This window comes from Oncorhynchus keta, chromosome 26 (genome assembly GCF_023373465.1).
Source record: "Oncorhynchus keta strain PuntledgeMale-10-30-2019 chromosome 26, Oket_V2, whole genome shotgun sequence".
NCBI lineage: Eukaryota > Metazoa > Chordata > Actinopteri > Salmoniformes > Salmonidae > Oncorhynchus > Oncorhynchus keta.
The window spans coordinates 38,699,050-38,724,401 of record NC_068446.1 but is presented as its reverse complement, the minus strand read 5'-3'; the positions used below and the strand labels follow the sequence as shown (position 1 = coordinate 38,724,401).

General features: G+C 43.6%; 1 protein-coding gene across 1 annotated transcript in view; it reads right to left on the bottom strand.

Moving 5' to 3' along the window:
• Positions 1–245: 245 nt before the first annotated feature.
• Positions 246–25,352, bottom strand: part of LOC118359364 (DENN domain-containing protein 5B-like) — a 39,480-nt gene continuing 14,373 nt past the window's right edge. Inside the window, exons 5-21 of the mRNA XM_035737911.1 lie at positions 23,954–24,454; positions 23,525–23,756; positions 21,841–21,991; positions 21,668–21,743; positions 21,209–21,328; positions 17,920–18,072; positions 16,503–16,587; positions 16,165–16,240; positions 15,564–15,692; positions 15,194–15,315; positions 13,649–13,794; positions 13,388–13,506; positions 12,926–13,113; positions 12,521–12,603; positions 6,598–6,724; positions 6,208–6,370; positions 246–2,414 (exon numbers count right to left, since the gene is read on the bottom strand). Coding sequence (XP_035593804.1) covers positions 2,231–2,414; positions 6,208–6,370; positions 6,598–6,724; positions 12,521–12,603; positions 12,926–13,113; positions 13,388–13,506; positions 13,649–13,794; positions 15,194–15,315; positions 15,564–15,692; positions 16,165–16,240; positions 16,503–16,587; positions 17,920–18,072; positions 21,209–21,328; positions 21,668–21,743; positions 21,841–21,991; positions 23,525–23,756; positions 23,954–24,454 — 2,655 coding nt within the window. The 3' untranslated portion in view covers positions 246–2,230. The remainder of the gene's footprint in view (positions 2,415–6,207; positions 6,371–6,597; positions 6,725–12,520; positions 12,604–12,925; positions 13,114–13,387; positions 13,507–13,648; positions 13,795–15,193; positions 15,316–15,563; positions 15,693–16,164; positions 16,241–16,502; positions 16,588–17,919; positions 18,073–21,208; positions 21,329–21,667; positions 21,744–21,840; positions 21,992–23,524; positions 23,757–23,953; positions 24,455–25,352) is intronic.

Here is a 25,352-nt window from a genome sequence, read left to right as displayed (position 1 = left end):
TCGTCTCTCGTTGCTATGGCACAGTGGAGAACGTAAGCAAAGAGGCGGAGCCAATCGTTTTACTATGGAATGCCAGATGGCTTGTGCAATTATGATGGTCAAAGTTAAAGCCATTTTGTGACAAAGGCTAACTAGGCCTAATGTATGCCCAAACAAACATGATTTAAAAAAACAACATTACCAACCATTACATGAAATGATAGGGCCCATCGTTGCCTAGTTGTGAGAATAATGTCAACAGACAAAACAAAAAGTCAGTTTTATATCTTAGCAGAGACTTTAATCTTTAACACAATTCATTAATATTGAAAATAATAGATTAGTAATTAGCCGAATATCAGTTTTCAAATAATAATAATAATAATAATAATGCTAGAGCTGTCATCATTGCGGTTTTGACAAGAATAGTGCAGATGACATTTCCATCTTATCAACAAAAAAGCCACATGATATTATATTGATATTACAAGCTCGTTTTTGAAGAAAAACCTGTTTTGACCAAGCAATTACAATTAAATAAGCAATTTAGAAAACAAAATGCAATTCTGTCAACAGAAACTTAGACAGATGATAGAGAACCCCCTCCCAACTGAAAAGTCTATGGCAACATTGTATGACTGAAGGACAACTTTTTACAAAGCAACGTTCAAATAGTCACAGTATCAAAAAAACGTAACATTTTAATTGACCAAAATAACATTTTCAATATTTCAAAACAATATTTTCTATTTTTTTGTCAGCAAAGCCAGAATGATCCTGTAGGAGGAGTCAAAAAGTCTATAGAACGATAAACAGACTGGCCTACAGAAACAGGGCAGAGTCAGGGAACATTGAGAAGAGTTCTTGGGCTTCAGTCAGTCAAATAAAACCTCTGTACAGGACCAGGCAACTGCTGCACAGACAATTTAAATTTCAAGTTTTTACATCAACTTTCATGAAAGGCATTCATAAACTATTAAATTATTTTTAAGCATTACATTAAGCATTTTATAACATTTATAGTTTATAAAGCATTTATGATGGTTCATTCAGGAAAGTTATTATCTAGTGTTGGCGAACAAAAATATACACCAGTTTGAGCAGAGTAACTATCTTTAATCTCCATAATTTTTTAGATTAGAAATAATCCATTCACAATGTCCATACCATAATAATACAGCAGACAATCGGGCAGCAGAATAACTGTAGCTAGAGACTGACTGAATCAATGAGAGAAAGGAAAAACATTGGGTGTATTTATTAGGGCACACTGGTGCGAACCGTTGCAAAACATAACGAGCGTTCAGTTTAGTCCCTCCTCGTTTCGAGCTGTTTGGTTCATAGTGAATACACCCCTGATATGGCCATGCATGTCAGGTTTATATGCCAAGGGCAAGCATAACAGCAATACGACTTGTGTTAAGTGGGAGCAGGACAGGTAGGTGGAATCAAAGTTCATCACAACTCTTTTTTTCCCCCCTTGCCCTTCACAGTGTGAGCTGAGACATCAAAGCTGGTTGGTTAAGGGAATCACTCCGCCTCACTCCAAGAGACCGATCACAGTGTAAATGAGGAAAATAAGAAACGCAACACCGTTTCCTGTACGTACGTAGGGGCGCAACTTTCGTTTTAGAAGTGAGGGCAACAGTTATTATATATATATATTTATCCATTCAGATAAACACTCCAAACAGCCAACTCGCTTGTATCACATTCCAATAATAAAACTTGAGGGGATGAAAATTATAGTTGCATGTATGTATGTATGTATGTATGCATGTATGCATGTATGTATGTATGTATAGTCAGTGTGACTTCAATGGATATGACATATGCATCAGCAAATGACGCAATAGTCCTGCAGAAGCTGCCAGGTCAGTGGCTTGTCTTCGGTGTTCCATTCCCTCATAGACTTGCACCCCAAAAAGGTCTCCCATGGTCACTTCCTCTCTTGTCGTGAGAGTTCAGCTGTCCAGTTCTGACCAGGCAGGCTCTGCTGGCTGCATGTCAATTGTCTAAAGTGACTTCCTGTCCTCGTGTCCTCTCCCTCACTAGATCTGACAGGATTGAAGTGATGACCCAATGATGGGCTTGTGTAACACTTCTTACTTACACCGGTCATGATCGGTGTGGAACTGAAGGAGAGGACACACGGAGAGGCAGTCACGACACTATTGAGGCCCAGCCACCCCGTGTGCGTTGCGCAGTCTGTGGATAAAACACCATTTCAATGTCCTCAGCGGCGGTGGGGTTAGAGGTCCACCCCCTTGACCAGGGCGGTCTCCAGGGCGATGGGGAACTCGTGGAGGGTGTGGAGGACACGGGAGAGAGTGTGGACGGCGTCACGATCCCGGACCAGCGCTGACTTCTCGTATTGAACAGCCGTCAGGTGGCACTCGGCCAATAGGTGGAGCCACTGGGGCAGCAGCCGGTCCCTGCCAACACACAGGGTTAAAGGTCAAATCCTTTTCTCCACAGGTCTGTTCAGGAGGGAGCAACACTCAAGCAGAAATGCATTGTGTAGAACAAAAGTGATTTGCATTTATGCTATAAATGGTTAAGGTCTGGAATTGGGGCTCGGAAACCAACTTGAACCTGGAGCTGTTGACTAGGTTCTCATAGATGCAAGTTTGCATTTTATTTTAAATTCAACAAAAGCAATTGAGTCAGCACATTCTTTGTGGGTTTAATTTGATGATTCTTCCAGTAGTGGTCAGTTTCTATCTAGCTAGCTAGGTAGGTAGTCTTGTCTCAGGAAAATATAGATGCAATATATAGAAGACTAGATCGTAATCGTAATAAAGCCACATTTTCAAAAGCAAGCTCCAAGGTGTACCAAAGCACCTCAGACCACTTACTTCAAATCAAGTGTTGTTTTTAGTTTGTTTTAATGAATTAATTGCATTTATAAACTGGGTGGTAAGAGCACTGAATGCTGATTGGCTGACAGCTGTGGTATATCAAACCGTATTCCACGGTTATGACAAAACATTTATTTTTACGGCTCGAATTACGTTCGTAACCAGTTTATAATAGCAATAAGGTACCTCTGGGGTTTGTGGTATATGGCCAATATACTACGGCTAAAGGCTGTGTCCAGGGACTCTGCATTGCGCATGCCCTATTCAACTCTGCGTTGGCCATATACCACACTCCCTCAGTCCTTATTGCTTAATTATATAGCGCCTTTCATTAGGCCTCAAATGCATGAAATGGAATGAGGAAAATGTATCAAGTTTAGACCATATACACCCATTAACAAACCAGATGAATTTAATATAAAACTATTATTAGTTACGTTTGAGTTTACAGCCTGTTACTTAGAAATGATTACTTATTAAAAACAATTGCCTAATAATTGCATAGTTATTACATTTCAGTTTCCTTGAAATTCATTGACACGAACGTCAATATTTACCATTTGGTAACAGGTTGTTTAGCAATTGTGTTGAATTCTTGGGACGTAGGTACCTTGTTTCCACATAGTTTCTTAGTTAACTACCAGGTAGGTACCAGCCTGAACAAGGCATTACCCAGTTATTCAGCCAGCTATGTATCCTACATTACACTGGAGACTCCTCAGAGGTGGAAGCCTCACCAACCTCATCAGTGAATTTCATAAACAAAATACAATTGTGAAACATAAAAAAGGGTATCCTTTTTTAGATAAAACTATACTAATATAGTCACATCACCAAATTATCTATCAAATTATCTATTAAAATACACTGTTTTGCAATGAAGGTCTACAGAAGCCTCAACAGCTCTCTGTAGGGTAGCACCATGGTGTTGCCGGAGGGCAGCTAGCATCCGTCCTCCTCTGGGTACATTGACTTCAATAGAAAACCTAGGAGGCTCATGGTTCTCACACCCTTCCATAGACTTACACAGTAATGTTACCTTCCGGAGGACATCCTCCAACCTATCAGAGTTCTTGCAGCATGAACTGACATGTTGTCCATCCAATCAAAGGATCAGAGAATGAATCTAGTACTGAAAGCATAATCTACAGATCGCTAGCACTGCATAACGTGTGGTGAGTAGTTGACTCCAAGAGAGAAAGGAGTTTAACAAATTAATTTCCCCTAAAACGATGAAGAAAGAGATCAATATGTACACACACAAAAGTTGACACCTACTCATTCCAGGGTTTCTTTATTTGTACTATTTTCTACATTGTAGAATAATAGTGAGGACATCAAAACTATGAACACATATGGAATCATGTGTTCAACAAATCAAAATATATTTTATATTTGAGATTCTTCACAGTAGCCACCCTTTGTCTTGACAGCTTTGCACAATGTTGGTATTCTCTCAACCAGCTTCACCTGGAATGCTTTTCAAGTCTTTTCAAGGAGTTCCCACATATGTTGAGTACTTGTTGACTGCTTTTCCTTCACTCTGTGGTTCAACTCATCCAAAACCATCTCAATTGGGTTGAGGTTGGGTGATTGTGGAGGCCAGGTCATCTGAGGCAGCACTCAATCACTGTCCTTCTTGGCCAAATAGCCCTGACACAGCCTGGAGATGTGTTGGGTCATTGTCCTGTTGAAAAACAAATGATCGTCCCACTAAACGCAAACCAGATGGGATGGCATATCGCTGCAGAATGCTGTGGTAGACATACTGGTAAAATACTGGCGGTCCTCACGAGAGACAGTTTGATGGTGTAAGCTGGTTGAGAGAATGCCAAGAGTGTGCAAAGCTGTTAAGGCAAAGGGTGGCGATGTTGAAGAATCTCAAATACAAAATATATTTTGATTTGCTGAACACTTTTTTGGTTACTACATGATTCCATGTGTTATTTCATAGTTTTGATGTCTGATTCTACAATGTAGAAAATAATAAATATAAAGAAAAACCCTGGAATGAGTAGGTGTCCAAACGTTTGACTGGTACTGTATACATTTAATATTTTTCTCTTCTTCCACTTACTTAGCTAGCGAATGCAGCTAACTAGTTTAGCCTACTCAAACAAAGAGTGATGCTATGTTACCTAGCTGGCTATAACTATCCAACACTTCCATGGTAAGCTTTTGGTTATACATTTTTTTTTGCCAGCAGGGCCTGGTGGTGTAACTGCTAAACTGCTTGTTAACTGTACTGCATGACTGTAGCATGTTTACTCAAGCATTAGTTCTATTAGCTGTGTTGACTATGATGTTACTTCAGCTAATATGGTGACAACGGTGTAGGATGTGTGTAGCGGTTATGGTTTGGCTTGGAAAGTTTTATTGGCCTGGTCTCATACAGCTGATGTGTTGTGCATTGAAGTCCACAAGCAAAGGGAAAAAGGTGAGAAGAGCATAGATGCGAGAAGGAATACAGCGTGGCTGCTATGAAAGTAAAGTGTTTGCGTGTGATCAGGGGTGTTTTCATTCTGCAGATTCTGTTGAAAAGCGTTTCTTAAAAAGAGAAGCAATATAAACTCTTGTTTGCAACAGTGGGACTAATGATTACACCCTAGACCAGAGATGCAGGCAAGAGTGTGCAAAGCGGTATTGAATGTCACCATCTGCGCATGTGTCACTGTCGGTCACCTCAAATTTCTCGACCTGTGTCCAGCCACTTTCAGTCATAGGCTAGGTTGTAGCAACCTCATGATGGGTATAGGGAAAATGTCAATGTTACATTGGAAGGGAATTTGAATGACAGCCATTCAATATGCTGTAACAGAAATAATGCCGTGCTCATTAAAAAAAAATAGAATCGTCCTCCCTCATCTTAAAGCAGCACTGACCGCCACCATTTTGACTACCCCAAAACTGCAGGCCTGCAACAGCCCAAATTCCTGGCTGAAATAAAAGTGTGTGATGTAAATGGGTCAGGTCTGTGACTGAGGCCTTGGAGACCAGTCCTGCTGTAGGCCACTCCGCCTGCAGAGTGCTCAGAGGGGCTACAGGGAAAGGGAAAGTGTGTCACTCAGGACTGATAGAATTAACCACCAGAATGGTGACATTCACATTTTTCATTAGAGGGCCCTGTTAGAATGCATCCGTCATGTCATACTTGCACGGTCTTACACAACTGGGGCCTATTCAGAAAGATGCAACACTCAGTATGTGAAGATAGAAATAGGATGTAGAGAGCTGGAATTATTCCCTATTCTGCATGACAGACAGTCATATCTGTTCTACAAAATATGTTCTGTGACATGTTAAATCCTCTTGGCCCCTACCATCTCCCTTTCCATTGCCGTTTGAACTTTCAACTTTCACCTCTCACCTGACTCCCAGGCAGACCAGCAGCTGGAACTTGCCCTCCTTTCCGATGTTCCGTGGTGAAGCGTTGATGGCGTTGGCATAGTGACACAGCGAGTCACATCGTTCTGTTGATTCACGCAAGTCACCCATCTGATCCGCAGTCTCCATGGAAACCACCACTTTCTCTGTGTGTGTGAAACAGAAGGACAGGGACCATGGAAATAGAGTGACGAGAACACTAGAAATTCATTTTCTATGACAAGATGATGCGGTTTACTGGGGGTACTAGGTGAATCATGCTGTGCAACACTAACACACTGAATAATTAAACATTTAACTTGTAAAATTAGCCACTAGATGGAGAAAAATTACATTACTACACAACACATTCTGTGCCCACACCCACACTTACCCACAAAGTCCCATATGAACACACTCCTTTGAAATAGGCGCGAGGACTTAAAGCTGTGGAGGAGGAACTGTTCCAGGGAGCACACCAGCCCCCCCTCTCCACAGAGCAGAGCAGTGAGGTTCCCCCTCTGAAAGGAGATAAGAGGAGAGGTTCAATGAGTCACTAACTTGTAGAATATGGTTCTGGTTATACAGTTACAATGGTAGAGTTTAAAGAGCGACTGAATAAAAAAATAAAAATAAACAGCCTGTGGCATCGATATGAGTCAGAAACATTTATTCTAGTGTCAAAATTGACTACAAATAAATACAATTAATGGTAAGTAAGATAATTTTGGTCATAAAGCCAGGTCTCTTCCAAAACTGAAATGTGAGATTATTAGGGGGAAAAAAGACTATGTCACGGAATGAAGGGTATGTAACAGTTTTCCTTCGGTTGGGTGATAGTCAATTCAGAGAACAAGACATATTCGTAATTCCCAGGACACTGACCATGGTAAATTTGGTTAGACTTTGGATATCCCCATTGGGCTAGTTAGGGGCAATCAGTTGTCCCATTTATGTTGTGTAATATATTGACAGTCCCACATATAGGCCATCCAAAGTCAAACCAATTTTGCCATGGTTGCAGACCCGCCAGCTGAAGCCAATTGGCGAAAGAAGTTGGCTCTTGCTAGCTAGCCTACTTCCAGACACAATACCTGGTTAGACTGTTTCAAGTTATCTAGAAGGGTGAGTGACTAACTGTATACTGTTTTTGCTGAGTGAATATACTAATGATTCCCACGTGTGAACACACACACACACCCCCCCAAAGCCCACCTTCAAGACCCAAATCTCATTCTCAGTTGCATTTCCCAATGAGGATGATTGAAAGCGAGGCTAAATCAGTAAATTCAGCCCCCTTTAAAGATGCTACATCCCTTAAGCTGGACACAGCAGAACACTCAGACTGTGGACGCAATCCTTAGGAAGACCACCAAAAACTCTGAAATCTCCATCCCTAACTACAACATTTTCAGACAAGATAGAACGGCCAAAGGGGGCGGTGTTGCTATCTACTGCAGAGATAGCCTGGAGAGTTCTGTCCTACTATCCAGGTCTGTACCCAAACAATTTGAACTTCAACTTTTAAAAAGAAACCTCTAAAAACAGGTCTCTCACCATTGCCGCTTGCTATAGACCACCCTCTGCGCCCAGCTGTGCTCTGGACACCATATGTGAACTGATTGCCCCAATCTATCTTTCAGAACTCTGGCTGCTAGGCGACGTAAACTGGAACATGCTTAACACCCCAGCCATCCTACAATCTAAGCTTGATGCCCTCAATCTCACACAAATTTTCAATGAACCTACCAGGTATCACCACAAAGCCGTAAACACAGGCACCCTCATAGATATCATCCTAACCAACTTGCCCTCTAAATACACCTCTCCTGTTTACAACCAAGATCTCAGCGATCACTGCCTCATTGCCTCATTGCCTGCATCCGTAATGGGTCTGCGACCAAACGACCACCCCTCATCACTGTCAAACGCTCCCTGAAACACTCCAGCGAGCAGGCCTTTCGAATCGACCTGGCCCGGGTATCCTGTAAGGAGATTGACTTCATCCCGTCAGTAGAGGATGCCTGTTTTTTTTGTTTTTTTAATGCCTTCCTCACCATCTTAAAGAAATGTAGAACCAGGAACAGATATAGCCCTTGGTTCGCTCCAGACCTGACTGCCCTTAACCAACACAAAAACATCCTATGGCGTTCTGCATTAGCATCGAACAGCCCCCGTGATATTTTTGTTTATTTCACCAGGTAGGCTAGTTCTCATTTGCAACTGCGACCTGGCCAAGATAAAGCATAGCATTGTGAACAGACAACACAGTTACACATGGAGTAAACAATTAACAAGTCAATAACACAGTAGAAAAAAAAGAGTCTATATACATTGTGTGCAAAAGGCATGAGGAGGTAGGCGAATAATTACAATTTTGCATATTAACACTGGAGTGACAAATGATCAGATGGTCATGTGCAGGTAGAGATACTGGTGTGCAAAAGAGCAGAAAAGTAAACAAATATAAACAGTATGGGAATGAGGTAGGTAAAATTGTGTGGGCTATTTACCGATAGACTATGTACAGCTGCAGCGATCGGTTAGCTGCTCAGATAGCAGATGTTTGAAGTTGGTGAGGGAGATAAAAGTCTCCAACTTCAGCGATTTTTGCAATTCGTTCCAGTCACAGGCAGCAGAGAACTGGAACGAAAGGCGGCCAAATGAGGTGTTGGCTTTAGGGATGATCAGTGAGATACACCTGCTGGAGCGCGTGTTACGGATGGGTGTTGCCATCGTGACCAGTGAACTGAGATAAGGCGGAGCTTTACCTAGCATGGACTTGTAGATGACCGGGAGCCAGTGGGTCTGGCAACGAATATGTAGCGAGGGCCAGCCGACTAGAGCATACAGGTCGCAGTGGTGGGTGGTATAAGGTGCTTTAGTAACAAAACGGATGGCACTGTGATAAACTGCATCCAGTTTGCTGAGTAGAGTGTTGGAAGCTATTTTGTAGATGACATCACCGAAGTCGAGGATCGGAAGAATAGTCAGTTTTACTAGGTTAAGTTTGGCGGCGTGAGTTAAGGAGGCTTTGTTGCAGAATAGAAAGCCGACTCTAGATTTGATTTTAGATTGGAGATGTTTGATATGAGTCTGGAAGGAGAGTTTGCAGTCTAGCCAGACACCTAGGTACTTAGGTGTCCACATATTCTAGGTCGGAACCATCCAGGGTGGTGATGCTAGTCGGGCGTGCGGGTACAGGCAGCGAACGGTTGAAAAGCATGCATTTGGTTTTTATTACGTTTAAGAGCAGTTGGAGGCCACGGAAGGAGTGTTGTATGGCATTGAAGCTCATTTGGAGGTTAGATAGCACAGTGTGCAACTTTTCAGGGAAGCTAGAAACCAATATCCACAGGGAGTTAGAAAAGCCAAGGTTAGCTTTTTCAAGCAGAAATTTGCTTGACACTAAAGTTCATGGAGAATAAGAACACCTTCCAGCTTCCCACTGCACTGAGGATAGGAAACACTGTCACTACCGATAAATCCACTATAATTGAGAATTTCAATAACCATTTTTCTACAGCTGGCCATGCTTTCCACCTGGCTACCCCAGTCAACAGCACTGCACCCCCTACAGCAACTCACCCAAGCCTTCCCCATTTCTCCTTCTCCCAAATCCAGTCAGCTGATGTTCTGAAATAGCTGCAAAATCTGGACCCCTACATATCAGCCAGGCTAGACAATATGGACCCTTTCTAAAATGATCTGCAGAATTTTTTGCAACCCCTATTACTAGCCTGTTCAACCTCTCGTGTTGTCTGAGATTCCCAAAGATTGGAAAGCAGCTGCGGTCATCCCCCTCTTCAAAGGGGTGGGGACACTCTTGACCCAAACTGCTACAGACCTATATCTATCCTACCCTGCCTTTCTAAGGTCTTCGAAAGCCATGTTAACAAACAGATTACCGACCATTTCGAATCCCACCGCACCTTCTCCGCTATGCAATCTGGTTTCAGAGCTGTACATGTGTGTACCTCAGCCACGCTCAAGGTCCTAAATGATATCTTAACCGCCATCGATAAGAAACAATACTGTGCATCCGTATTCATTGACCAAGCCACGTCTTTCGACTCTGTCAATTACCACATCCTCATCGGCAGACTCGATAGCCTTGGTTTTTCAAATGATTGCCTCGCCTGGTTCACCAACTACTTCTCTGATCGAGTTCAGTGTGTCAAATCGGAGGGCCTGTCGTCCGGGCCTCTGGCAGTCTCTATGGGCGTGCCACAGGGTTAAATTGTTGGGCCTACTCTCTTCTCTGTATACATCAATGATGTTGCTCTTGCTGCTGGTGAGTCTCTGATCCACCTCTACGCAGACGACACCATTCTGTATACTTCTGGCCCTTTGGACACTTAACAACCCTCCAGATGAGCTTCAATGCCATACAACTCTCCTTCAGTGGCCTCCAACTGCTCTTAAATACATGTATAACTAAATGCATGCTCTTCAACTGATCGCTCCCTGCACCTGCCCGCCCACCCAAGATCACTACTCTGGATGGTCCTGACTTAGGTATTTGTAGTTGTCCACATATTCTAGGTGTCTGGTTAGACTGTAAACTCTCCTTCCAGACTCAGATCAAATCCAAAGTTAAATCTAGAATTGGCTTCCTATTTCACAACAAAGTATCCTTCACTCATGCTGCCAAACATACCCTCGTACAACTGGCCATCCTACCAATCCTCAATGATGTCATTTACAAAATAGCCTCCAATACCCTAATCAATAAATTGAATGCAGTCTATCATAGTGCCATCCGTTTTGTCACCAAAGCCCCATATACTACCAACCACTGCGACCTGTATGCTCTCTTTGGCTGGCCCTCGCTTCATACTCGTCGCCAAACCCACTGACTCCAGGTCATCTACAAGACCCTGCTAGGTAAAGTCCCCCTTATCTCAGCTCACTGGTCACCATAGCAGCACCAACCTGTAGCACTCGCTCCAGCAGGTACATCTCTCTGGTCACCCCGAAAACCAATTCTTCCTTTGGCCGCCTCTCCTTCCAGTTCTCTGCTGCCAATGACTGGAACGAACTACAAAAATCTCTGAAACTGGAAATACTTATCTCCCTCACTTGGTTTAAGCACCAGCTGTCAGAACAGCTCACAGATTACTGCACCTGTACATACCCATCTATAATTTAGCCCAAACAACTACCTCTTCCCCTACTGTATTTATTTAGCTCCCTTTGCACCCCATTATTTCTATCTCTACTTTGCACATTCTTCCACTGCAAATCTACCATTCCAGTGTTTTACTTGTTATACTGTATTTACTTCACCACCATGGCCTTTTGCCTTTACCTCCCTTATCATCTCACCTCATTTTTCTCACATTGTATATAGACTCATTTTTCTACTGTATGTTTGTTTTACTCCATGTGTAACTCTGTTGTTGTATGTGTCGAACTGCTTTGCTTTATCTTGGCCAGGTCGCAATTGTAAGTGAGAACTTGTTCTCAACTAGCCAACCTGGTTAAATAAAGGTTATATATATATATATATATATATATTTTTTTTTTAACCACTCTGAAGTTTCTTCAGAAACCTTCCATCCGCATTCATTCAGTCATCCTTACAAATTAAGCAAATTAAGTTGTACAATTGTTGGACTGCAGTGTGGAGGAGTTGAATTATGGTTGCCACGGTGACAAACCTAAGCCCAGGGCGATATTATCTAGTACACTTCAGTTCCAGAGAAGGCGCTCAAAGCAACAGCATTCAGCTTTCCCTCCAGGTTCCAACAGTCTAAGATGAAATTCAAAACCAAATTCAAAAGCACTTGCTGTGACAGAATCTCCCAAAGCAGTGAGTGGTTTCTAGGAAGCTCTTATACATAATATATTTTCATGGATTTTAATTTACAATTCACTGAGGGGCTATGTGAATCTTCATGGCGCCTCTGCTACGGCAAGGAAAGGTCCATTTGTTGAAGCTGATTGGTCGATGAATTATCCTGGGGGGAAGAGGTTAAGTGGTAACTGATAGAAACAGTGAGCTACTGTCTCCACAGGGCTGGGGTTTTTAAAGGGAGTTCAGACTAGGGATTTTAAAGAAGAGAGCAGGCTTTTAAAAGGAGAGGTCAGGGCAGGCCATAGACTAAGACTAGAGAAAAAAAGCCAGTCTGCCTTTAAACTGTGGGAGATTCTGCCTTGCAGAGCGAAGGTTGTGAATCGTGCTGATGATAACCTCTAGACACAGAGACTCATTGATCCAGACACAAAACAGCAGCAGACAAAGGCCGAGAGGCTAAAGTCTCCTCTGCTCCCTCTATTTTCTGTGTTTGGAATCTCTCACACACACAGCCTACCTCCTGCTCTGCTTTGTGGAAGTGCTTGACAAGGTTGTTCACTGCCTCCCTCGTATCCTCCTGCACCTGAGCAGAGGAGAGCTCTGAATGGAGGAGAGAGATGGCGGGAAGGTGGGAGGGAGAGAGGTAGAACGGGAGAGAGGAATTTAGACGTGACGATGGACAATGGCATGAAAGACGGGGGAGGAAAGATGGAGCATTAAAAATAAGGTATAGCAATGAATTACAGAAAATGTACATGTACTCATGACCATAGGAGAGATAAGATATTACACTTAATGGTTAATATAAAAAGTGTAATATCTGTTTGTTTTTTTAACTTTCCCTTCATAAAATTCCAGGTACAAACTGTTACCAGGTGTAGATGCTCAGTAAATCTGACCCTCAGTGTGTGTCCATACATACTGTTGCTGCGGCTCAGAGACCCCAGACTCCCCGTGCGTCCGCTCTGTGGGGGCGAGCCCTGCTCTGGGGGAGTCCCCGTCCACCTCCCAGAATCCTCCTCTCCTCCGGGCGACACCAGCTGACCAATCAGCACCCTCTCCAGGCTTCCGTCGCCCACACCTTTCCCCAGCCATCGGCCGCATGGGAACCTGGGAGGAGAGCGCAGGTAGAGAGAGATAAGAGGGTGAGAGGTTATATGTGAAACAGGGCAAAGGAGCAGTCAATTTTAAATTTGTTAATTCAGAATTTTGAGGCAGGATCACGTTCATTAGGGACCAAAGAGAAGGACAACCTGGGCTTGTCTAATCCGAAACACAAAATGTCCCTTTCCTGTTGCAGGCGGTTTTAAAGTAGTTTCAACAATAAAAAAGTGTGCAGTGCAAATGCAGATTTAACAGAAGAAACACCATATGCGTTTGTTACCTGTAGGTGTGTCCAGTGATCTCATTGTGCACAATCACACAGTCCACCAGACACTTTGCCAGCAGGCCAGAGTTCTCCTGGCCCAACTGCAGGGTGCTCAGTCTGCCCAGGTTCTGACACTAACACACAGAGGGACAGACTGGAATAAGAACAGAGTGTGCCAGCATGCGTGTGCGTATGTCTGTTTGATGGAGAATTCCTAAGCAGTAGCTTCCATCCGCTCCACCCAGCCCAGGGAAACAATGGGACTGAGCAGCTCACCTGGAAGATGATCTCCTGTGTGTTCTTGGGAATCTGTCTGACCCCGGAGTCACCCAGCTCGCCAGAAACACACACCCAGGGGTTGGACATTGTCATGGCAATGCTCAGCTTCTTCATGGGCGTTATGACAACACGGTACGGAATGCCTGAAGGGACAAGAGACGAGAACATTTACATTTGAGTCATTTAGCAGACGCCCTTATCCAGAGCGACTTACAGGTAGTGAACACATCTCACAGCAACGTTAGATGTTCATGGACTGTTTAAAAGGTTGCTTTAGTTTAAACCAGCTAAGAATGTTTAGATCCCAGAACATTTCTGGCACATTAATGGTAACGTTTCTCTATCCAGAATGACAGTGTTCTTAAGACCATTCCTTCTTTAACACGTACCAGGAACGTTTTCAGAACTGCAGGGGGATGCTGACTTATATGAAGATAATATAATGATATTGCAGAAACATTAACTAAAACTTTAGAACGCTCTCTCATACAACCAAAATAGGAATTAGGAACCCAATGACATCATAGTAAAACTCCCTGTAGGATATTTTTTAAAACACACTCAAGTTGTGGTCTGATAATGATGGGGTCCCTGATTAGCCTGAGTACCAATCTTTTTAGCGAACATTCCATTCCACTCGCCATTGCCACAAACTGGCCGTATGCAGCCGGATTTACGGCGCAGTTGCTGATTGGTAGTTGGAAACAACATTAATAGTTTCCATGAAAATGTGTAAGATTGTTGTTCTTAATATCTTCACTGTTCCCTGCTTGCTAAATTCATGCATCTCCAATGCTCACTCACTCACCAGTCTAGCCCAATGTGTCCCAGAAGTAGAAACATTGTTTGGTCACTTATTTTGAGAAAGAAAATAGATAATTATACACACACACACACACACACACACACACACACACACACACACACACACACCTCTTGCTCGCTGGACATACAGTAAAAGTCTACAGCGTTCACAATGAACTGGCGGGGATGTTTGAATGGAGAGAGCTTTTCTTTGATGTGATCCCATTGGCTGGTGGCAAAAATGCAATAAACAGGAATCCTCTGGTCTCCCAGCGTCCAATGTTAATGTTTCCAATGAAATGTATTGTCAGAATGCCCAATGTTAATGCTCCCAATGAAATGTATTGTCAGAATGCCCAATGTTAATGCTCCCAATGAAATGTATGAATTAATTTAGTTAACATTCTATCAGTCTAATTTGCATAAACATTGTGATTGGATGATAGCTGTGCGGGTTATCGAATCAGGATCAAATCTTCTGACCCCTCGAGCTCAATAAGAAAGTTCATGTTTGAAGATTGCCAAAGATACTGACCTTTTTAGCAATGACAAGGAGTGGCATGTTAGCGAAAGACTGGTACCCAGGCTAATCCCTGATGAATTTGCTGTCACAAAAGGCTCCCCGGCCGCAAAAAGTCTGAAAACCCCCGCATTAGTGCACAAAAAAACCATCTCTCACTGGTACTTCTTCCGTTTGGTGCCGAATGAACACAGCCCTGTTGAATCTCCCAGACTTACTGATGGAGGTGAATTTGCGTGTGAAGCAGAGGTAGTCTACAGTGTTGAGCGACAGCAGGTGAAACAGAAACTGCTCCCTCTCCTCCTCACACAGCAGGAATGCATAAGGTTTATACAGCTGCCTGTAAGGAGAGGACAGAGGTTAACACACTCACAAATGAAGCATGCATCTGAAGAGTCATCGGTCTGTTACCCTTTTCACATTATCGTGCCGACCCCAACCGCGCCGGCTCAGATATTTTATTTTCACATTGTGCTTTCCAGCACGGTTCTAGTGACTATCCTGGATGTGCAACCAAGCCAGCTCAGTACAGCTTGGCTCTGCTCAGCTCAGTAGTGTCAAGAGGGTATATGTGATATGGGTGTGTACCTAATCAGGTCATGGTTGGCCAGGAGCAGTTTGAGGTGTTGTGAGAGCAGTTTCTTCTCCAGGGCCAGATGAATCCAGGCCCGGGCCTGACCCACTTCACCGAGATCCCCACTCATGGTCTGGATAAACCTGAGATGGTAAAACACATTCTATTCTGTTTTCAAAAGAGAGCAGTTTGTTGGGTTGGGTTGCGCTATCCTTTAGGAAAGCTGCCATGGTTTCAAAACTCCCTGTATTTGACCATAGTTACCGGAATCTTCTGAAATGTTGGTTATTAAGAGGTAATGGTCCTTTATACTTTAAAGTATATTTCTTTCATATTCTTTACATGTCCATTACTTTCTAGTAGATAGACCATGTGTTTCAAGAGAAAATAGCCTTCATGATAAAAAACATCGACATAATTTCCAATGAAATCCGCAACTTACAACTATAGATTTTTTCCACAACTGCCAAAAATTTACAACACAATATTGACATTGTAAAATAAATACAAAATGTTAAAATATTTCATTGTGAAACCCTTATATTAAAAACAGCAACAGTAATAATGGGTTACATTTGAGATCATGTTTTACAGCTTTGTGAATCCACACATTACCTCATATCCTGTACAAAGGAGCCCTTCGGCGGTGGAAGCCCCTCCTCCAGCCTCCTGCCGTCCGACCCATTGGACACTGTAACCAGGAAGAGCGTGATTGGCAGATGTGATCCCCTCACAGAGCATACCTAGCAAACTACTGTATTATCTGGTTAATGACTGGTGATTCTAGCAGACCAGACCAATAAAATAATACCAGATGGATATTACTTTACAACCTTCCTAATATCTACTGTATCTAGCCTGGTCCAACATCTGTTTCTGCTGCATGTCTAATTCCGATGATCATTGTCATCACAAACAGATCTGGGATCAGATTAGTATGCATCTACTCTGACCTGCACATTCAGCATTTGAAGGTGACTCCATCTTCTCCTCATTGGCCTGGTAGTGGAGCAGGTGGGACCACAGAGCCGACCTCCCCTGGACAGTACAAACACAAATCAACAGCACTCACAAAAGTTTAGGGAAACACATATATAAGTGTATTGCAGCATGCAGATTGCTCATTTGATGCCACCATTGTTTTGTACTTCCTGGAGACAAAGTCATCATTCGGATGATTATTGCTAATTTGCATGTCTGTTTGAATCCTGGGCTTCAGTGCACTTAGAAAGTATTCCCTTGACCCCCCCCCAACCCCAACTTCACACAATACCCCATAATGACAAAAGTATGGGGGTCATTGTCCTGTTGGAAAGTAAATCTTCGCCCGAGTCTAAGGTTATTTGCATTGAAGCAGGTTCTCATCAAGGATTTGCCTGTATTTGGCATTCATTCATCTTAACCGTCTCCCAGTCGCTGCTGATGAAAAGCATCCCCATAGCATGATGCTGCCACCACCATGCTTCACGGTAGGGATGGTGTTAAGACGGATGATGAGCTGTGCCTTGTTCTCTCTAGACATAGCACTTTGCATTCAGGCCAAAGAGTTACCTTTGTCTCATCAGACCACAGAATATTTTGCATTATGCTCGGAGTCTTTCACATGCCTTTTCCCAAACTCCAGGCGTGCGGTCATGTGCCTATTTCTCAGGAGTGGCTTCCATCTGGACACTCTCCAATTAAGCCCAGAGTGGTGAAGTGCTGTAGAGACTTGTCCTTCTGGCAGGTTCTGCCATCTCAGCCAAGGAACTCTGTAGTTCTGTTAGAGTGGTCATTGGGTTCCTGGTCACCTCCCTGACCAAGGTCCTTCTTGCCTGCTCAGTTTGGTCGGACGGCCAGCTCTAGGCAAAGTCTGGGTAGTTACATTTTTTATATTTCCTAATGATGGAGACCACTGTGCTGTTGGAAACGTTCCACACTCTAGAAATTGTTTAATACCCTTCCCCAGATATATGCCTCATTACAATTCTCTCGGAGATCTACGGACAGTTCCTTGGACTTCATGGTATAGTTTCTGCTCTGACATGCACTGTCAAATGTGGGACCTTATATAGGCAGGTGTGTTTTTCATGTTCAAACAATTGAATTAGACACAGTTGGACTCCAAATTAAGTTAAGTCAAGGATGATCAAAGGAAAATTGGATGCACCCAAGCGCAATTTGGAGTGTGAATTTATTTTCAATCAATTTGTAACATTTCAAAAAACATGTTTTCACTTTGCCATTATGGGGTATTGTGCCTAGATCGGTGAGAAAAAAACTATTTAATCCATTTTGAATTCAGGCTGTAATGTGGCTGTAACGTGGAATAAGTCAAGGGGTATGAATACTTTTTTGCCGTCCGTCTGCCTGCCCGCCCATGCGACTAACCTGTTTGAGCTGTAGCCCGTGGCCCCAGGTCCTCTCCAGCAGGTCACAGAGGCTGTGGATCAGTCTGTTCTCCTGCAGGCCTGTAATATTGGCCTCGCCCTGCCCCAGCTCCACACTCTCCTTCCCCATCCTTTCCATCAGCATATGCCTGGTCTGCACCCACACAGAGACACACAATCAGGGTTACATCATAATTCTAACACCTTTCTCCTAAAGTGTGCACTTGCACACACTCAGTAATGGATTTCAGGGTTTTAAATCCATGACAAGGAGGAGTGTGTAAGGGCATAGACAGCTTGGCTGACAACGTCACAAAAATAAAGTCATCAACAGGGCCGGAAGCTGAACGGTATGATTCTGGACGGTCAGATAGTTAGCAACAATGACAAGACGCTGCCAAGTGGGGAATTCTAGATGGCTCGTTTCAGCTCGTATCTTGTTATTGATACCATGTCTTTGTTTAGAGGTGTTTTGACTGATTTCATGTCAATGCTAATATGGCTAATTCGCTAGCTAGCTAACCAACCACTAACGTATTTGAGAGACAAAAAGTGCTCATTGTACCTACCTGGTCCTACCTATAGTTTATATATTGACACCATATGGATTTGAATGAAAAGCATTTGAATAAAAATGAAAAGGTGAAAGTAAGAAGCAAAAATAATTTCAAAATAGGCTACATGTCATATTAAAACAGCATTTAAACACTAAATAGGTCAGGAGCCTAAGGAGGAACGAAAATGAATTATTTAAGTTATATTATTTCAAGGCTATAGCCTACAAAAGAAACATTGTGAAACATTTGCAACACTAGGCTGGTAGGGACATAAAGCTAATTTAAACATAAAATCCTTAGTCTATAAATTGAGCATATAGCCTGTGACTTAGAATGAAATACAAATTAAAATTACTTAGTAATTTAATTTATTTTTAGAAACAGGAGTTTGGCCAGTCTCTGGATTCAGGCCCATGTGATGGTGCCTGGAGAGCAGGCCATGAGCAGTTCATATCCTGTCCACACTTGCAGAGCCACTGGGGATGCTAAACACCCTTTAGACCACTCTTTTCTTGTTCCTATAGGTAGGCATAAAGGTTTTTAGGCAAAATAACCCAATCAAAACGGAAGTCTCCTTGAACATCGTCCTTTACTTGTGGATGTTTAATGTAATGTAGCCAGTGTATGTAGAACAATGGCATCCGGTCTGTAACCTAATAGTTTAGCACCATAACAGCAGGTAGAATCCAGTCTGTAACCTAATAGTTTAGCACCATAACAGCAGGTAGAATCCAGTCTGTAACCTAATAGTTTAGCACCATAACAGCAGGTAGCATCCAGGACTTGTTTCGAACACACCGACAGCGTTATTTCATTTTGGGCCACCAGAATTATTCATTTCCAATGAAACGCTGCGTTTGTCTCGCAACAATGCGTTGCAGAGGCGGTTGCAGTACGTTCGGCGTGGTGCATACTGTTAGTGCATACTGTTAGTGCATACTGTTAGTGCATACTGTTAGTGCATACTGTTAGTGCATACTGTTAGTGCATACTGTTAGTGCATACTGTTAGTGCATACTGTTAGTGCATACTGTTAGTGCATACTGTTAGTGCATACTGTTAGTGCATACTGTTAGCAGTTGATGTTACTCTTCAATAACACAGACCCCAAAGCAAATCAGGGGGAGGAAATGAGGTTTATTCAAAGAGGACATATCATGCAGGGAGGTAGATGGTCATGCTCCCTGCCCTCAGTGATTATCCCCACAGAACAAAGAAACAGGATGTCATTTATAACCCCCCCCACCCTAGCCTGACCAATTAGAAGTCCTTGCAGTCCAACTGGGCCAATTGCCAAATAACAAGTGTGCTGCTCCAGACTCAGACCAATGAAAACATAGCACACCGAGCTATGAGATCAGGACTGACATTCTAAAAGATGTTGAACTGAAAATCAACTGTCTCCATTGATTGTTATTTCTAGTCTTCTCCATTGTGTATTTATCTTCAACATGTTCTTACAATACGTTGGATTTATAGAACGTAAGCGTCAAACTGTATTCGTAGACAGCAAAATCGATGTTGGTGTGTTCGAAGCATTACACATAACAGTGAACACTACGTCACCACACTCCCTCTTGGTCCTTATCTTGATTTAGAACCTGTGTGTTCTATACGTTTCTTTATGAAAATATAATATCATGTCATACTGCATGACAGTAGCAACAGCAAGGGGCTACAAATGCATTACTGGGGCAGGGATGCCCTGAGCTCCTGAAGTGAGCACTACTGGAGCGGGTGAGAAGACAGACGCTCCAGTCACATACTCTGCCCTGGGTGCACGTTTTGGTTTTTGCCCTAACACTACACAGCCGATTCAAATAATCAAAGCTTGATGATGAGTTGGTTATTTGAAACCTATTGCTAGGGCAAAAACCAAACCATGCACCCAGTGGGGGACCCAGGACAGACTGAGAATCCCTGCAATAAACTACAGGTATTACACATCTCGACACTGCTTCCATCTTGAGGACAGAATAACAGCACCCACACATTGGTTACCTCTGAAATGGCATCCTTTTCCCAATATAGTGCACTACTGAGGCTTTAGGCAAAAGTGGTAAACTATATAGGGAAAAGGGTGCCAATTTGGGGCACAGACAACCATTTGATTTTTAATATGCTGTCTTTACAATCCCGTAAGGGATGGGTTGCCAACTGGCGATTGACACGAAAATGAAAAAAAATGTGTTAAAAGGTGAGATTGACTTCATCACTACTTGTTTTTGTAAGAGGTGTTGACAAGCTGAATGCACAGAGTAGTCTGTTTAAACTACTAGAGCACAGCTCAGACACCAACGCATACCCCACAAGTCCAGAACAGTCTATGGGAGGAGCACAGTACTACATAGAGCCATGGAACTATCAGGTAACTGATGCCAGCAGTAGAATCAGGTAAAAATACCCCTTATGGAACAGCGGGGACTGTGAAGAGACACACAAATCTAACTCAATAAATCAATTTTACATCTCACTAAGATGTTTGGTGCAGTATTTATCAATATAACAATTTGCATGAAAACAAGTTCTCTCATTGAATCCCTACTGTTGACCAATCACTGACGAAGGGGTGTAGACTTCTGCCCCAAAATAGGCTGGCCTCTCAAAGAAAATAAAAAAATGTGCCCGAACAGCTGAATAAAATTAACAAAAACATCAACATGTCATAATCATAATATCTGCACAAACTCTACTGGCTGGGAAGCATTCAGATGCCTTAAGGAGACCCCTTACCTTCACACGACACTCCCTCAGCAGCCCCTCCACGAACCCACGCTGGGTTTGAGTGACAGCTGAGGGGGAAGGGTCAAGCAGCTTAGACTGGCATAGGATCCTCCTCCCCAGAGAGAACTTCTATTGGATGAACACAGAGAACAACAGCCAATCAGACAATACTAAAGTTGATTCCGAAAACAGCCAATAACTCCTTTTCTGGCCTATCCTGGGTTTGTAGATCAGACAGAAACAGAGAGGCACTACCTGGACTTGTTCAATAAGGCACATTTTCTTTTTCCCCGTTACAAATAGTTGTTTTATAAATGTTTTCCATCGTGTGCCCTTCTGAACACGGCCCAGAAGGCAGAATGGTGTTCACACAAAGAAAGGTAAAGGCATTACAATATTGTTTATGTCAGGTATGGGAAACGGGCTAGAGGTAGATTTTGGACTGTATAACTAAAGCAGGCATTTTACCTCTCTCTGGTCATTGTCCAGTCCTGAGGTGGTCTCAGTGGTCACTGGTCTCTTAGGGATGTAACGACTTGACCACCTGCACAGACACAATGTACGGTGTGTGTTTGTGTCGATAATTTGTGTGTGTAGGTAATTGTTGTGTACGTGTGTATATATGGGCGTGTGTTACTTACTTGTTGGTGTGGTGTCCCTGTGCCAATACATCAGCCTGTAGCCTGGGGAAGCAGCCCTGTTGGTGTCGGCCCTGGCCAATCCTCATGTCCAACAGGTGGGGGTGGATGGCCGTGTGGTCAGTCTTAAGCAGCCTGCGCTCCATGGCCTGGACTGGGAACCAGAGGATAATAGAGGTGGGGGATGTGAGTGGGGCCTACAGGAGAAGGCTGTAAGAGAGGGTCAGCCTCTAGTAACCTTTTCACACTAGTGTGCTGACCCAAGCCATACTGTGCTGCCTGATATTTTCCTGTCACAGAGACAATTCCATGATAACGGAATTACGCCGAATACCCATTGTCATTTCCAGGAACTATGCTGGATATGTAACCAGGCCAGCGCAGTAATAACAGCCATTTAGCAGACTCCGTTATCCAAAGCAACTTATATTCATGTATTTTTGTATGGGGTTACCCCAGCGGGAATCAAACCCACAACCCAGACATTGCAAGTGCCATGCTCTACCAATTGAGCCATACAGGACTCTGCTCAATAGTGTATTTTCTACATGTTCATTTCTAAATTCTCATTCCTCTGCAGTCCGACATCGAAGGACCATTTGTATAAGCCTCCTTTCACATCCAGAGTTGTAGATACAACGTCATACTGCATGTCTAATCTGGAAAGCTCTTTGTGCAGAAACAAGGTCATGTGTTGTCGTGATGTGGAAGTGGATCCCTATCTGGTTTGCTTTACAAATCCCACATTGCTGGGAAACACAGAGGGAGAGGAACTATTAAAACAGAGGCTGGAGCAGACTTAGTGGTGCAGTCTATGCAGAGCACTTGGCAGAACTTCAAAGCTGAGAGTCTCATTATAGGGACACAATGTACTGTTTTCCTCCTCATGTGCTACTTATCCTCCACCCCCCTCCAATACTCCACCCCTCTAGTATTCCCCATCACCTTCTCCCCCATTCATCTTTTTATACCTCTTACCATCAATGCCTCTTATTCCCTTCTCTCACTTTCTCCCCCTCTCGTGTCTACCTTTTCATTCTCTCAGATTGATACTGAACTCCCTTTCCCCAGAACAGAATATTCCCCATCCCTCTCATGTTCTGGTATTCTACGGTGCTCCTAAGTTTTCCCTCCTTTGTTTCTCTTCAGTGGAACTGAGGGAATATAGGGAATAGAAAGAAAGAAAATGACATGACATACAATGTGTGTTCTGTGGTTTTGGAGATGCTAATCCCTGCCTCCCAATGCCCTCCGTGCAAGGGGTCCCCAGTTTCCTTGAGGGGCAAAGTCAGGGGGCCAGGGCATTGTCAAATCATTTTTACACTGCAAATTGACAGCAAGACCCCCAAACATACATAGTATTTTACAAACAGAATTTCAGTATTTTTTTGCTCAGAAAACGTGGGGGCCGAATAGAATCACCCACAGGCCACTTATTGGAGAACCCTGCGCTATGCTTTGGACAAAGAACAAACAGAACATGTTCATCAGGCAACAACCCCCCCCAAAAAAAAAAAGTGGCCTGAAACAGTGATCTAAACTTGTCCAATAAGAAGCACTCATTGTGGTGTACAAAAGTTATATTCTTTATTCTGTTGTGTTCCCTAACAACCACATGCAGTAATAATGGGAAATATTGAATGAGTACTACTGTAGCACCCCTGAATCCAGTTTCCCCTGAACCCACCTGACTCATGGAGCACTGTACACTTCCTGTAGTGCCGGTTACCAGGATCATCCTCGAACGTGTTGTAGAGGCGCTCCCTCTCCAAGCGCCTGTCGAACACGCGCTGCAGTGGTTCCCGGTCTGCCCAGCGAGACAACACCTTGCTGTCTACGAACGATGAAAACATGGCCGTCTCCAGGAACCGAGACAGGAAGTGTAGGTGTGTGGCAGGCTGCGCCGACAGGAAAGAGCCCTGGGGATAGACAAACGCACAAGTCCACAAAATGTTAACTCTTCACTTAAAATCACTAACAGTGGTAGAATATTGCTTGTATCCTGAATGACAGCTTCCTGTCCATGCATGTTGGATTACTGACTGAAGGAGTAGGCTATGGATAGGAGAGTCTATGGTATTCATTCAGTGAATGATTGTTGATCGATCTTCATTACCTTATCAAAGTTGCTCGTTCCCTCACGGTTGCCCAGCCAGGACTCCAGGTCGGGAGCGCTGTGGATCACAAACTCTTCGTACCTCCCGAACATGGAGGTGAAACGCCCCGCAAACACCTCCCTCAGCTGCACGTTCATCTTGGCTGCCTTCAGCTCCTCCTCTTCCTCCTCAAACGCCCGTCCCAGCGTCTTCCCTCCCGCCATCCCCCCTCCTCCACACCTCCTGGCCAGTGCCTGCAGTCGTTCCAGCACAGCCAACTCCTCCCCTCCCAGGTTCCCGTTGCGCCGGTCTTCCATCAGGTCCTCCAGGACGAGGCTGCTGAGGCAGGGGGGAGCGGCGGGGGCGGGCTTTGTGGTTGTAGAGCCCCCGTATGGCTGGAGGCCGAAGCGCAGCAGCACCTCGTTCACTTCCTGGATGAGCTCCAGCTGGTCTGGGAAGAGGGGCAGGTCCTCGGGTAGATCCACACGGTGATTGTCAATGTCCACGAAGCACAGATTGGCCTGGAGAGGGGGATGGGAAGGCAACAGTAAATGTAAAAATCTGATTAACTATCATTATCAAATAAAAGGGACCTTTCCCAAAGTGTGCACATGCAAACTCCCCATCATGGATTTAGCAGTTAAGGATTGGCTGGAGGGAGTTTCCATCATTGCTAAATCTCAGACAGAGAGTGTGCAAGTGCACACTTTGGGAGAAGGCTGCGGAATCCTTGTTAAAATGTTCAAAAAGGGAACACAGACCCATCCTGGCAGAGTGGCACAACAAGCAACTCTTCTTCATGTAGATAATTCAGACTGTACAGAGGTCATTACCACTGATAAAATTAGGGCCAAGTATGCAAACATCCCATTAAGATCAGAGATTTAACTACGCTCGTTGACGTTAGAACACGATTAGATGTACATATCCTGGTCCCATAGGTCTTTGTGCTGTATAGCCAACTCTGTCCAAACAGATCTGGGACTATCACCTCATTCAGACACATTTTTTTATAAATGCAAAACCAGTCAGAAAAATGAGTCGAACTCTGGAGAGAAGCCGAGCAGGCACTAGCCTGGCACATAGAACTACGTCAGAGACTGACACCAAACCCTATTCAACAGGATTGACAGTGTGCTCTGCAGGAAGTTTTTCTTTTAACCCCATGTGATGACCGATTCACACAGACTACCGTTTGTTTACAATTCTACTTTAAAGGCCCACTCCTCAACTTGAAAAACAACAAGACAGTGATATTCTTTAAGAACGGGCATGAACAATGGGTATCATTCATTTAAGTTGTCAAACTTAACGTAGAATGTGCCTTTAAAGGATGATGTGATTCAAATGAGTCCCTGCTCCTCTTCTCATGGGAAAGGTGACAAACCCTCTATGATAAACCCCCCCCGACCTCGCAGT